At 42.3% G+C, this 14,471-nt stretch overlaps 2 protein-coding genes across 3 annotated transcripts in view; one reads left to right on the top strand and one right to left on the bottom strand.

Moving 5' to 3' along the window:
- The window catches only part of TMEM117 (transmembrane protein 117), a 404,165-nt gene extending 390,278 nt beyond the window's left edge, over positions 1-13,887 (bottom strand). The window contains exons 1-2 of one of the 2 annotated variants that reach the window (XM_037162329.2): positions 13,571-13,887; positions 5,251-5,555 (exon numbers count right to left, since the gene is read on the bottom strand). In XM_037162329.2, coding sequence (XP_037018224.1) covers positions 5,251-5,527 — 277 coding nt within the window. In that variant the 5' untranslated portion in view covers positions 5,528-5,555; positions 13,571-13,887. Of the gene's footprint in view, positions 1-5,250; positions 5,556-13,570 lie in introns of those variants that run through there. The other variant, XM_037162330.2, reaches the window with a different exon arrangement.
- Positions 12,333-14,195, top strand: LOC128626804 (translation initiation factor IF-2-like). The gene is made up of 2 exons (XM_053661429.1): positions 12,333-12,413; positions 13,392-14,195. Exons 1-2 carry the CDS (start codon positions 12,333-12,335, stop codon positions 14,193-14,195), a joined length of 885 nt encoding a protein of 294 aa, XP_053517404.1.
- Positions 14,196-14,471: the final 276 nt, after the last annotated feature.

Below are 14,471 nucleotides of genomic sequence, written 5' to 3'. Positions count from 1 at the left end.
CACTGAGCATTAAATGATAAGCAACACAACATAACCCCTGCCCTCTTAAGGTTTATGGCATGGCTAGAGAACCAGACATTAATAAAAATACTATATAAAAACCTATATACACAAGTGTCTGGAAAAGAAACTATGTCATGTTACAAGGTTCAGAATCATTATCATACATTATACCTGCCATCTGTGTTTAAAATTAATACAGGCTCTCTGTGCATGTTACAAAACAAAAAGAAAAAATAAGACAAATAACAGAAGCAGTTTGTTGGAGGACGTTCTAAGATTCATCCTTGGATAAAGTTATTCAGTCGGAAAGCATTATTTCGACCTTGTTCACTTTTGCCCTTCCTAGAATTACTTTCCGGGACTAAAAACATCACAGAACTGCTTTTATGCTCTCACATTTGTGAAAATTTACGTTAAGACATAACGATATGAAATCCATTTCTGCATTTCCCATTTCACTATTTAGTGTCTCTTGTATGAAGCAAAGAAAAAAGAAATTCTTCACTGAAATTTAGGGCAAGGAAATCCCAGAATTAAGTGCAAAGCAAATTCCCCTGTGAAACTTGTAACTTTCATCATTTCTTATATTCAACTTTATATAATGCATCACAATTCTCTTTTTTTGTCCAGGCTCCAAGGATGCTCAAAACCAACAAGAGAACAAAATTCATGAAACCAAAACATATTTGATCTTTCCTCTTTGCTGTGGTCCTCATTTTCTATTCCTACTCTATAAAGCATATGTGTTGTTGTAAACCATTTCAGTTCCTTTTTGGAATAGAAATTGTTTCTTGAATAAGCTCAAAGAAATTAAATTCTCCTTGTAAGTCCTATCATCAGCATAACAATTTTTGATTTCCCTATTCATGGATATCCCTAATGTATAATCAATCCTCCAAAAGCTAGGATGCATTATTTGAACACATGCTTATTTTTAATGGAATCTACCAAACAAATGGAAAAATATAAGCTGACATTCCAATGGAATCCAATTTTCACACAATATAATATTTACCTCAACAAGAGTCAGTATTAAATATAAATATTTTTCCTAATATATTAATATATTAATTCTGATTTCACATATGGCCCTAAATTATTTTCAACATTTGGGAAATTTGAGATTTGTGACGAGTCTGAAATCATGAGAGTTTAGTGTTAATAGGTAGAGAAACTGACTCACATTATTCCAATCATAAAGTGAAGGGGAAAGACCAATAATTTAAAATGCACTTAGTCATTTATGTCTCTGGTAACATGTAATTTCTAATTTGCAAGAGTCACCATTTTTATTTGAGACAATTTCTACTACAAATTATAAACCATGAGAGAGTTTCATGCTGTTGACTAAAATAGCCACAAAATTGTAATATTTATGTCACATTAAAAGATAAAATGTATAACCAATGAACTGGATTAAATCATGTGGTCACAGAATCATTTGCTCTTCCTCATGCATGCTTAAAATTGGTGATGTTGTGTTGTCCTTTTGGAGTCTATTAAGAAGAGACTTTCCATCATAAAATAAATGGGGGAGGACTCATAAGTTAATTAAGTAAAGGTGCAATAAAAAGGGTAGTAGCATTTTATTTCATGTTTTTATCTGGTGTGGATCAGTGGATTGAACACCAGCCTGTGAAGCAAAGGGTTGCAGATTTCATTCCCAGTCAGGGCACGTGCCTGAGTTGTTGGCCAGGTCCCCTGGTGGGGGCACATGAGAGGCAACTACACACTGATGTTTCTTTCCCTCTCTTCCTCTTTTCCTTTCTTTTGTTTGTTTTGATGATTAGGATACACTTAAAGTTGAGATCATATGGTATTTGTCTTTCATTACCTGGCTTATTTCACTTAGCATAATGCTCTCCAGCTCCATCCACACTGTCACAAAGGGTAGGAGCTCCTTCTTTCTTTCTGCTGCATAGTATTCCATCATGTAAATGTACCACAGTTTTTTGATCCACTCATTGACTAATGGGCACTTAGGTTGCTTCCAGGACTTGGCTATTGTAAATTGTGCTGCTATGAACATTGGGATGCATAGGTTCTTTTGAATTGGTGTTTCAGGATTTTTAGGGTATAATTAAAACAAACAAGCAAGCAAAACATAACCAGAGACATTGAAATAAAGAACAAACTGCAAGTAACCAGAGGGGAGGGGGCAGGAGATAAAGGGGGAAGGAAGGGGAAGGGTTATCAAGGAACAAGTATAAAGGACCCACGGACAAAGTCAAAGGTGGGTGAGATTGAGGGTGGGAAGTAGGGGTGGGTGGGGTAGGGGATGGTGGTGGAGGAAAAGTGGAGACAACTGTGCTTGAACAATAATAAAAATAAATAAATACAAAATGTTCATATTATCATTCTTTCTTTAATGCCCCATATAATTTCACAGATTTTTAGGAAGAAAAAAAAAGGGCTGCCATATTGCCAAATACAAGTGACGAGCTGACTACACAATAGAATCTCCCCTATAGTAAGCAAAAATAAGTAAATAAATAAATAAGACACACACTTCTGCACTATTTTAAAATAATGTATACTCAATATGCCACTTGAAATCTAGAATGGCATTTCAGGGCTGAATTATTTATACCATCAGGAGAATTAAAAAGTAACTATGATTAAAATGTGATTTTTAGTATAAGAGATTTTAGTATGAGACTTTGCAATAGAATAACTTAACAAAATGTAGTAATTACAAAAATAAATGATCCACCCTCATTATTAATACCATAACCTTGACCATATGATAATCAATCTTTAATATAAGCAGAAAGCTTTTCTCCAAACTGGATACTTTAGTCTAAGTTTGCCTTAACTTTCTATACTGAACACAAATGCCCTGAATGGTCTACAAACATATCCAGCTACTGCCTGTAATGGGTATCTTATTATTTTGTCTGCCCAGGACCTTCCACCCATTTTTGAAGACTGACCCTTCTCCCCCTACCCACCCCTGAGTTAACCTCTTTATACCCATGTTTACTACACAGGCTTTTTCAATGTTTAATGGATGGCCCAACTAACACCCAAGTTCCTAGATATCCTCTGTGTCAATGAGCTTTCTCTCCACTCTGCTTCAGCACCCACACTCTCTAAAGACCACACCCTAGTTGGGAATCACCACAAAGAAGGACTGTAATCCTGTTACAACACCTGCCCTAACCACACCCACCAGTCCTTCCCCTTTTCTTACTCCCATTTCATCTGTTCACTATCATCTGAGTCTTCAGGTCCTCGCCCACTTCTCCCAGGCCATCATCTTCCCCACCCCCTTTCCTTACCCAGTCAGACCCCCACTATGAATCAGATCAAGAACTCTTATTAGAACCCTCCACTTCTGTCCCAGCCTTTGTGACAGATACTGCAAGCGTGAGCAGTCCCCACCCAGATGAATCACTCTCAAATTCTGTTCCCGATGACTGAGGTCTCATAAAGAAAACTGTTCAACACGTCAGACTAGGGGCATTATAGTAGTTAACCTCAAAATCTCTCACTGAAAATCCATAACCCTTTCATTCATCCCTACTCCGTTTGCTTCCACACCCCCTCAGGTTGCTGTTCAAACCTTGACCACTTTCTTAAATTCCTTGCATCATCCAGGTCTCCACATTTAACTTTAGCTCGTCCTTCTTCATAGTGAAACAGAGATGGCCAGAAGGCAGCACACTCCCCTCGCTGCTCCTCCACCTAAACACACTTATCAGAGTACCAACCTTTGCCTCCTTGATGACTGTTTCTGAGGAGCAGGGGTCTCTCCTCCTGTCCTCTTTAAGGCCACTACTTCTACCAGGGTCCTAAGTCACAGACCAAAGAAACCTTCATAGATGATAGCATCTCTCTTCTGTCCTTCCCTGCACTTCAGTGTAGCTCCTTCCCCTACAACAACACGCAGTTCAACCTCACTCCTCAAACGAAACCACCAACCCCACCAACAGCAACGGCAGAAGTCTGCCCTTGGACCTACTATTTTTAGTTACTTCCCATTCCCTTCTTCTATTTCCTCACCAAATTCCCTGAAACTATGTACATTTATAACAAATATAAAATATGTACATTTTACATATTTATGCAAGGGAACCAGATGGCAATAGTTTGAAGAGAAAGTAGAGATTAAAAGTAGTATATGTATTATTATACATACACACACACATATACAGTTTGTTTGTTCATTCTTTAAACCATTGCCGTCTATTTCTAAACAAACTTCTGGACTGAAATACCCACAATAGATCACCTATGATATTATAATAGCTAAATTCAAAATTTTATGAACAAGTTCTCTTTCCAATGGACTCAGAAACATTTAAAACTTTCTTATTCCCCATGGCACCTACCACCTCTTTGCATATTATAAATGCACTTGCTTAGTGTCTTTTTTCAGTAGGGTGGAAATTTTTATGCAAGCATAGATTTTTATGCACACCTTTTTTGATTCACTATCTAGAATAGGCCTGGCATGTAATAAGTGAGCAATGAATATTTATTAGATAAATATCACCCCGCTTCTGGCCAAAATCCACTGGGCCGGAGGTGGAAATTATACCCAAACTGGGCAACATCAGCCTCTTCCCTGAATGTTTGAACTTGGGATCAAGAGAGTCAAACCAGACTCTCCGTGTGGATGTAACTGACCCTCAGTGTGAATGCAGAATAAAGAAGACATGGCAGAAGAGTCAGGACAAAATACATCCTGCCAGAATTCCATCCCCTGGTTCCCTGTATCCCAATTATTAAAGTAAATTCTGCCCTCAGTCTCTCTGAAGTATCCCAAAATCCCTACACTAAGTTATCTTTTTATCTGAAACTAAATTAGTCTTTTTTCTGTTTTTTACTACCAAGAGATTTCTCACTAATATACTTTTCTGTGGTTGGATAAGCTCAAAATAAACATCCTAAATCCAATTTTGATTTACTTATTATATCGTAGTTGAGTACTATTAATGGGGAAAAGGTTACTTTCATTTATTCCAAAATAAGATTACACATACATTCATTTTCTTCCTCTAAAGCCATTTTTGAGATGAAGTGTGGTATTAATTTTACCTCATGACAATTTGCCTTAGGCCTTCACAAAATAAACTATTAACTAGAGAATAGTTGAAGAACCTAGCTACATTAGTGTATAACAAACTAATGCTGGAGGGCAATCTGAAATGCATCTTAAATTTTGCATTCAGAAACAACAAAGCTGTATGTTGTAGAACAGAAATCGAGTAATTATGAACATTACACTCCATGGGTACTTACCAAACAAACGCTGGTGGAACAGAAACTTGCCAGCTATCAGCCCCGTGAGAATGGCGAGCAGCCATAGGAGCACCTTCAGAAGCCTCCAGCCAACTCCTCTGGGGTATTTATTTGTTACAAACGAAAAACAGTTTCCAACAACAATAACATTGGCTTCTGTTTGGCTATGAGAAACTGGGTCCTCCGCAAATATTAAGAAGTTAAAGAAGATCACCAAGTAAGCCACAATCATGCGAGACCAGGGATGCTGGAAATAATAACGAAAGTCTTTGCCCATCCTTCAAAACTTCAATTCCGTGGTTTACCTGTATAAGAAAAGATACATAGGGTTACAGCAGAAAAGCAAGTAGTCTCTCTCTTCCTCTTATACATTCAGACTTATAATGACTCAACAAAGAGTTATTTGGAAAAGATGATACCCGTTCCTACGTATAGCACCAAAACAAGTCTGAGATTGAGGAGAGTACAGTCATCTTTTCCCTACTATCTCATAACCCCTATGGTCACAGGTGGGTTTAAGAAAGAAGAATAAAAGAACAGGGGGAGGGGAAGGAGCACGAGAGGGCAGAACACTGTCTAAAATTGGGACAATGACTGAGATGACATGTAGCAGTCACCTCAGGAGGAAATGCAGGGCAAGAAAAAAACAATGCAGTACTTTTTCCTCCCTTAGATTATTTTTGTTACAATTATAATACGGACTCATTTAAAATTTAAAGCAATGTACAAGTTAACTGAGCACATATTCCCCTGCCCAACTCCCTCTCTCCAGTGAAGACTGCTTAGTAATTTGATGGGCATACTTTCAGATCTCTCTACAAACACTGACAAATGTATGTATGTGCATTGGCTTTTGTACAAACGTCCACAGTTTAGTTGTCAATTTCAACACAGAATAAGTTTTATGAACTAGCTAAGTCTCTGGTAGAATAGAAGGGATTGGGCAACTTTGCTTGTAGAAGGAAGTGAGGAGGAAGGAGATTGCACAGAGAAGTATACACCAAAGTTCAAGATTAGAAAATTAGTAGGATTTCTTTCCCCAAATGGCGAAGGCCAGGATGATCCATCTAGGCATATACAAAGGCACGGAGGCCGTGAAAAATAGGTACCGTGCCTACAGCTCTGGGCCCTAACCTGGATGTACGTTGGGAGCACTGAAGCTTTCTTAAAATGCTCATGTCCAGATCCCACCCCCAAAGTCTTGCTCAGCTCCTCTCTCTTTCCGGAGCCAGATGCACATAAAGAACATACTAAGCCTGCCTGAGTCCACCAGGGCTGTGACTGGGTGATGAGTCTAAATCTGGGGTTCAGTTTTGGTGAACCTATGTGGCGCTCAGACTAAGCTATATCTCCTTTTTTCCCCAATAATACGGCGAATTAAATCTAGGATAAATATAATAATAAAGGCAAAATTTCATCACAATCTGCCTATTCTTCTTCTTTATCTAATGTATTTAGAACTGAGAGAGACAAGAGAGTCCTACGAAGCCTACAGTGTTTGCCCTCCAGGCTTGGTGTTGGGTGTCTGCGTGCACTGTTATTTCATTGTCATCATCACAGCCCCCTGACATGCCATGGTCACTTCATTCACAGGCAGGGGGCTGATGGTCACACAGAGAGTGTACCTTGCCCCAAGTCACCCAGCAAGAGAGCTCTGATTTGAGTCTCTCAAGTCTAATCCCAAACTCTGATCTCCGGTCCCTGTAGGCAGCCAGATCAGCTCCAGGCATTTTCCCTGCCTGAGAGGGCGGACCCAGGGCCAGACCCGGAGATACATTCTTCTCTAGACAAAGTGATATTAACTCTGTAATACCTATTTCTCTAGCACAAGGGGGGAAATGTATATTCATTCCGTACAGAGAGTCCGGCAGAAGTAACACCTGCTTGAGTGTGGTTGGTAGGGTAATAATATGAGTGTAATAACTTATAGTTTTAATTTGAACATTTCACCTAAAACAGTCATACAGTGTGCTTCAGTGTGATATTATTATGTTACAGAATTACATGCTTATGATTATGTAATAAAAGAAAGGGGCATTATTTGTGCCAGACCCTATCTATATCTGTATCTCTCTATATCCATATCTATATCGTCCGTATCTATATCTATACCTACACATTAAAGATCAACCACAAGCCTGAAAAGCCTGAAATGACTCTAAATCACTGGAAGACCTGAGAACAGGCTCCATCCTCCCTGAATCCCAATCCAACATTCTAGGCTGATGAATGTCAATTAAATGCACAATGTAAGTTAATGAAGCCTTAAGTGTTTTAGAAAAGCAATGTAAACACACAAAAGGATTGGCCATAAAATTCAGCAAAACAAACAATCCTGCGCCTTGGATTCATAAACCTTCTAAGTCATTTCAAGTCCCTTGTGACCTGCGGGGCTGCTCTCACACATCTGCTCCCAGGGACTGCAGCTCAGACACTTAGGAACGGTGACTAGGGCAAGTTTTTTCCTTCTTTCTGTTTTTTGTTTTTTTTTTGTAATGTGCAGTTCATCGCCCAGTACAGCTGCAGAGACCTGTGTGGTTCTCACACCGAAAAAAGAGCAGAGAAAGCAAGAAAAAAATGAACATCATGCGTTTTTGTGACATTCAGTGTGCAAGGATGCCAGAACGGCTCAGGTGTCAACCCAATGTCGAGCCACCTTTGGCAATGGCCGAAGACCACCCCACAGGAGCGTGCACAGAAACCACGGCAAAGCCAAGGAGTCTGAAGGCAGAAGTGATCCCACACACCCTCAGAACTGGGGAGGGGGGTCGGTCAAGCGGTTGCTCCGTTGCTTCTCTAACCAGGAGGAATTCTGTTGTAGCTGCACCACACCTCCCTCCCGCTGCCTGCACACAATCGAGGCAGAAGAATCTAGAACACTGAATACCTATGACCTTGATCCCTTTTTAAACAAGTGCTTTGTGGAGGAGAGTTGGCAAATACTGCATCGTTGTTTTTAACTTTGGAATTTTGCTTTCTGGGCTATGTAATGTGTACATGGCCCAAGTTGAATGAGAATATTCTGAATATTCAATTTTTTAAAGATTTTTTATGTATTTACTTTTAGAGAGAGAGGAGGGGAAGGAGAAAGAGAGGGAGAAAATCATCAGTGTACCAGAGACACGTGGGTCATTTGCCTCTTGCTCACCCCCAACTAGGGACCTGGCTCACAAACCAGGCCTGTGCCCCAGCAGGGAATCAAACGGGCCATCTCTGAGGACACAGGCTGGCAATCAGTACATCTAGCCATGCCAGCCGATTAGAATTAGAGTATTAGAGCTGATTTAGAATATTCTTTTTTTAAATGTTGCAGAGTTGTTCCTCTCCAGTATAAACAGTTGAGTTGATCTGATCGGGAATGCACCACTGATGTTCACTCTGTAGGTTTCCAGCGATGCTTACAGAAAGCACTCTGAGAACTAGACAAATCCCCACCACTGGACTCCCTTTTCTAAGTACCCAGTAATGACATCACTAGGTATATGTCACTATCAATATCTTGGTAGCCTCTGCTTTTTCACATAATGGACTGATGAAGACATCGGTAACTACAGACTCAAACCTTAACACACTGTCTGATTATCCACAGGCCTTCAGCCATGGCTTCCAACTCCAGAGGTTCTAATATTTATACTTGATCTTAGAAATGCCATACCTTTTATTACAAGCCAGTAGTTCTAAAAGCTAAGAATGGAGAAGAATTCAAAGAAAACGGGAAAGAGGTAAGGACACTCAGGTTGGGAAGATGCTTTGAACAAAGGCACAGGAAAGACAGCCTGGGACAAGCATAGAGAGGCAGCGATAGTTGTGTGTGGCCGAAACTCACAGTGCTTGGGGGTATCTCCTGAGAGTCAAGGGTAATTTGGGGCCCCGAGAAGGAAGATTACACAAAAGTGTTGTTTTACGTCTTACTCAGTGGAGAACAGGGAATCAGAGGCTTCAGACCAGAAGAGTGATACAGCTGACAGGAGCAGGGTTTGGGGGGATTTCTCCACCAACCTGAAAAATGATCAATTGGAATGAGGCGTGATGAAAGTGGGGAGACTGATTTAGAGGCAACTCTAACAGTTGAGTAAAAAATGATCAGGATACCAGACCAAGGCAACATCAATGCCCTAATAATGATTGTAATAATTTGTCTCACTGAACCAAAATACCAGGCCTTCATTCCACACTGGGGCCTTTACAAATAAAAGAAAACACTCAAGGACTCGGGTATGAATGTCATGTTTCTTAACAGAGACCCTGGCTCAGGCGGTAGTTTTTACACAATGACAAGTATGATGAAGACGGAGTGCATCACTTACATTAAAATATATTAAGGGTGCATGTGGAGAAGTCCCTGGTGAACTACACAAGAGATACGTTATTACTAGTCAAGTAAACCGCAGTCAAAGCACAGCTCTGCTAATGCAGGTCTTAGCATCTGGTAATACCTAACGAGATCGCGTGAACACTCTCCAATTTTCTTGAAGTTCCTTGGTATTTATGTCTGAAAATTCACCTGCAATCCCTCTTAGGTCTTATTAAAGGGGTGTACTTTGTGCCTGTACTCTGCCAAATATGTGGAAATCCAATGTCTTTCAAAAGTAACTTTTAAAAAGACCTCCTGTGCTTTGCTTTGTCTGGTGTGTACCTTGTGACAACTATATTTCAGACAGCTCTTGGCTGTGTTAGTACAACCATAAGGCTGTTTTCTTCAATTACTCAGTTGTAGTATTCTACTAATGGGGGTGAAGTTCTATGCAGTTAACAGAACTCTTTTACAATAATTTTGTTCAATCCCTAATATATAATCACTTTTAAAATTATATGACAAAAGGGAAAACACAGCTTTAAATTCATATTATTCCCTGAAAAGGCAAATGATAGGCTACATTCATACCACATTTTACCTCAGTGTTTTCAATGGCAAAATCGCACCTCAGAATGTCATTAAAATGAGTCATAGGAATTAGGAACATTTGCCGCGCAGAAGGCAGCCTGATGTGGTGCAAGGAATATGGTCCAGTTCTGCCTGACTCTGCCACTCACTAGTTCTGTGACCTCAGGCAAACCCCTAACCTCTCCGAGATTCCATTTCTTCAGCAGTCAAATCCTAATAAACGCACTTTCTTCACAGGGCTGTAATGACTAAAGGAGATTCCATTTGTACAGTGTCTGGTCACTTCCCCATACTTCCAGTATGAAGACCATTGTTAAAACACAAGTAAGTCTTGGTCATTTCCATTAAAAATGAGTGTGAAAATAATATCAATATCATGTTACATTTACTGGGTGATTGTACATGCTATTCTCAGTGTGAAAGGACTTTTAATACAATAACCCTACACAGAAGAAGCAGCCTTATTTTACAAATATTGAAACCAACGCTCAGAAAGCTGAAGCTACCTGTCCAAAATCATAGAAAGTGGTGAAATCCAGAACTGTCAATTCCATGGGAACACTCGTCATTCGTTTGTTCAGTATTTACAGATGGTCTGCTTGTGCCGGGTACCAGCTTGTGACAACGGATTACTGATAGACAACGTCCCATGGCCTTGCATGTTACAGCCTCAGGTGGGAAACAGACGTTGAACAGAGAGAAATCAAATACTGTGTATTTTAGAAAGTTATACGTTGATGGATAAAATTAAGCAGGAGAAAGTTAATAGAAAGTGTCAGGCATAAGGGAAGTTGAAGAAGGCCTTATTACAAAGTGATGTTTGAGAAGATGTGAAGGAAGGGATGGAGGCAAGCAGACATCGGGAAAGAGTCATCTAGACAAGGGAACAAAAAATTGCAAAGGCCTGTGCTGTGTGCATGACGAGTGCGTGACTAGTGCGTGTAAGGAACAGCAAGGGGCCCGGGTGCCTGGGCAGGGTGCTGGTGCAGGGGAGCGTGCAGGGAGAAGAGGTCTGGGAGGCAGCATCCAGTACAGCAGCCCTGGAGGCCACTCCGCACCTGGGCTCTCCTCCTGTGTGAGGCAGGGAACAGGAGAGCAGCACAACCTGACCTCCACGGCAGAAAAGCCACTCTGCCTGATGGTTGGAAATGTATCAGCTGCTGGATGCATTTGAAAGGAGGAGCTGACAAGATGTACCGATGGACTGGAGGTGCACATGGCTTGGCGAAACCCAGAATGAAATCGCCATTTCCTGAAATGGGCAGTGCATTTCCTGAGATGAACACCCTATGAAGCGGATAAGGACAACAGAATAATAATTAACATCTGTGAGCGCTTCTTATGGATTGGGCTCTTGGCAAGCACTTTTCATGCATTATCCCAATCAGTTCTTATACCAACCTTTTGGATTTACCAGTGATGAAACAGATTCAGAAAGGTTACAATCTGCCCAAGGTCACATAGCTACTAACTAGCAGAAACAAGTAAAAATACCTGCATATGACCAAAGGTCAATACTGTTTATACTACTGTGTTCACTACACTGAGAAGCATAGAATACAAAATCAAGTTCCACTGGGAAGGAAGTAAGAGTATGAGGATTATGGGTAATGGGATATCCGAGCCTTAAAAAGGAGAAAAACCAAACATATTTCCCTGCAGTAAGGAGAGGTCTTAAAATATTATCTTGAATTATCAGATGAAAAGGCAGGTGTGAGATGACATGTAACATTTTACATAATGCAAGTCCTTAATGCGGGTTTTAAAAAATACAAATATCAATAATACCAGAAGTGAAGTTAGAACTTCTTACTTTTAGTCCAATATAAGAGACCACGCAGCCTTTTAAATAAAAAGAAACCTTTTAAGTCAATCAATGAAACCACCATAAGTGTCTTTGCATATACCAAATGGCATTTGAAGTACCCTAGCTAATTTGGAAGCTCACACCCACAAATTACTTCCTAGCCTTTCTGTCCATGTGTTTTTCCAACCTTAAGTGATTTGGTCCCCTCGTTCTTACCCTGCAGTCCTTGGGGACAGCAGAGCACTGAACCAGTGCAAGCTTTCAAAACAGAGAACCTGAATGCAAAGGAGACCCAGGTTTCTCTTCTAACACAGACATTGTCAACTTCTCACTAAAATGGCAAAACATGGATGAGCCTTTTCACGTTATGAAGTTGAAACATAATTGGCAATGGGTTCTCTAAACATGTTTGGAGCTCCTTCTCAGCAACATCTGTTCATGATAAGGAATCTAAACGCAACTCTACAGGAAGTAAGAGTTAATTTAAAAAAATAAAATTCACTCATACCTAAAATTATATTTTTAGTGAGTGGAAGTTTTAAAGAAGCAAATTAAGTAAAACACACAAGTACTGGTTTCTGATCACAAGGATTAGAGGGAGGTGGGATGGGGGTGGGGAGTACATACCTGAGTCAAAAGGTCAAAATCCACAGTCTGAGTTAGAAACTACATGGCAGAAACTCGATAATTGACAATAAAACAAAAAATACCTTTTACAGGGATGCTACTGCTCTTTATATTCCATAAATTGGAAGAACTTTTTTTTCCTGAAAACAAAGCAGAACCCTGAAATCTTCCTAGAAGTCCTTCTATGGTTTTCAAACAAGATATCTCTTATACATTACTTTTATTCAACATACTTCTACTCAAAAAAAGTATTTTGGTTCATGAGACTTAAATCCACACATAAATACTGAAACAAGCATTTCATGTTTACTTCTCTCTCTCTCTCTCTCACACACACACACACACACACACACACACACACACACACACACACAGAGTTTATTGTTCCCTAGCTGGTAGAATGAATAATGGCAGCTGAACTGTTATCACATGGGTCAAACAGACTTGTGGGCCTGCAGCGATGCCGAAAATGGGGATCAGCAAATAGCTTTATTTAGTTATGATCCAATTAGTAAACACACGAACACTCCAGTGCTGTCGCTGTTGTTGTTTTTAAGCAGGACACCAATAACTGCAACCTGTTAATTTAATTAACCAATGATAATAAAGCTTCTACTCAATCCCTAGCACCCGAACTAGTGAAGCGAGAAAAGTTCAAGGTCTGTTCTGGAGACGTCCCGTACCCCCGGAGCTCAGGAGTTGGAGGGTTACCCCCCAGCAGCCTCCGCCCAGCGGACTCCCCTGCCCTTTCTCCGAAGGGCCCGGGGTCTGCCCCCTCCCAGACGCTGCCCTGCCTCCTGGCCCGCCATCCCTGGGAAATAGAGGAAGACAGGGGCCCGGGGCGCTGGGGCCGGGCGCCCGCCCGCCTCCGCATTCTCGGGCGTGGAGGCACCGGGAGGCACCGGGAGGCACCGGGGCTGCGGGCAGCTGGCCGCCAGGGCTGCGCAGCGGCTGGACCGCGCGGCGGGGGAGGCGCGCCCAGCGGCGGGCCGCGTACTCACCGGAGGGGGCCGCGCGGGCTCGGGGCGCCTGCACGCCCGGGACACGGTCAAGCACAGCCCTCCGGGGCGCCCACGGCCTCGCTGGGAAGCGCGGCGAGACAGACGGGCGGCGTCTCTGCCGCGGCTGCTGTCACCGAGCTATAAATACCGGCTCGGCCCACACCCGCCGCCGCCTACGCCGGGCGCCCTCCGCACAGTCCGCCGGCCGCGGGCCGGGCCGCGGGAGCGCAAGGGCGACGGCGCAGCGCAGGTGACCGCTGCGGCTCCAGCTGTGCGGCAACCTTCGCAGCTGGAGGCATGGCCTCCCGCCGCCCCCGCCCGCCCGCTCTCCCTCCGCTCCCCTCCCTCCCGCGGCGCCGGCGACTCCAGCCCGCGGGCCGTGCGCGCCGCGGCAGAGCCTGCCCGGGCCAGGCCCGCTTCTGCAGAACCAGCGGATGCGGGTGGGGGACGATTTAGGAACCGGGAGGGGCGGGGAGGGGGTTTGGAGGCGGCCGGCTTCAGCCCTGCGTCTCAGCAGCGGTCCCTTCTTCCTGGGGGAACCGGCAGACTTCTGAAACCCATCATCCTGCAAGGGACCAATGGGGTTCCCAGGTGGAGGGTGCATCTAGAGCCGCAAACTTTCTAATGCAGCCTCAGGTCAAAAGCATCCTTTCTGCTGTAGTCTCTTGGTGGCGGGGAGGGGTGGGGGTGGGAAGAGACAGAGCCTGTGAGGAGTATAAGTCTTACACTTACTTTCCAGCCTGTATGGTCTGACACGCATATGCAAATATATCCACACATATTTAGAAGCACAGACATAAGTTCATATATACTTAGAAATGAACATATATATACATATATATGCCTACATATGTATAGCCACATATAAAACCACACAGATGTTATAAGTACACACACACAC

The sequence above is a fragment of the Artibeus jamaicensis genome, unplaced genomic scaffold (assembly GCF_021234435.1).
Source record: "Artibeus jamaicensis isolate MK-2021 breed Jamaican fruit bat unplaced genomic scaffold, CSHL_Jam_final contig_233, whole genome shotgun sequence".
Lineage (NCBI taxonomy): Eukaryota > Metazoa > Chordata > Mammalia > Chiroptera > Phyllostomidae > Artibeus > Artibeus jamaicensis.
The sequence above is the reverse complement of the archived record's forward strand: the minus strand, read 5'-3'. Positions and strand labels throughout refer to the sequence as shown.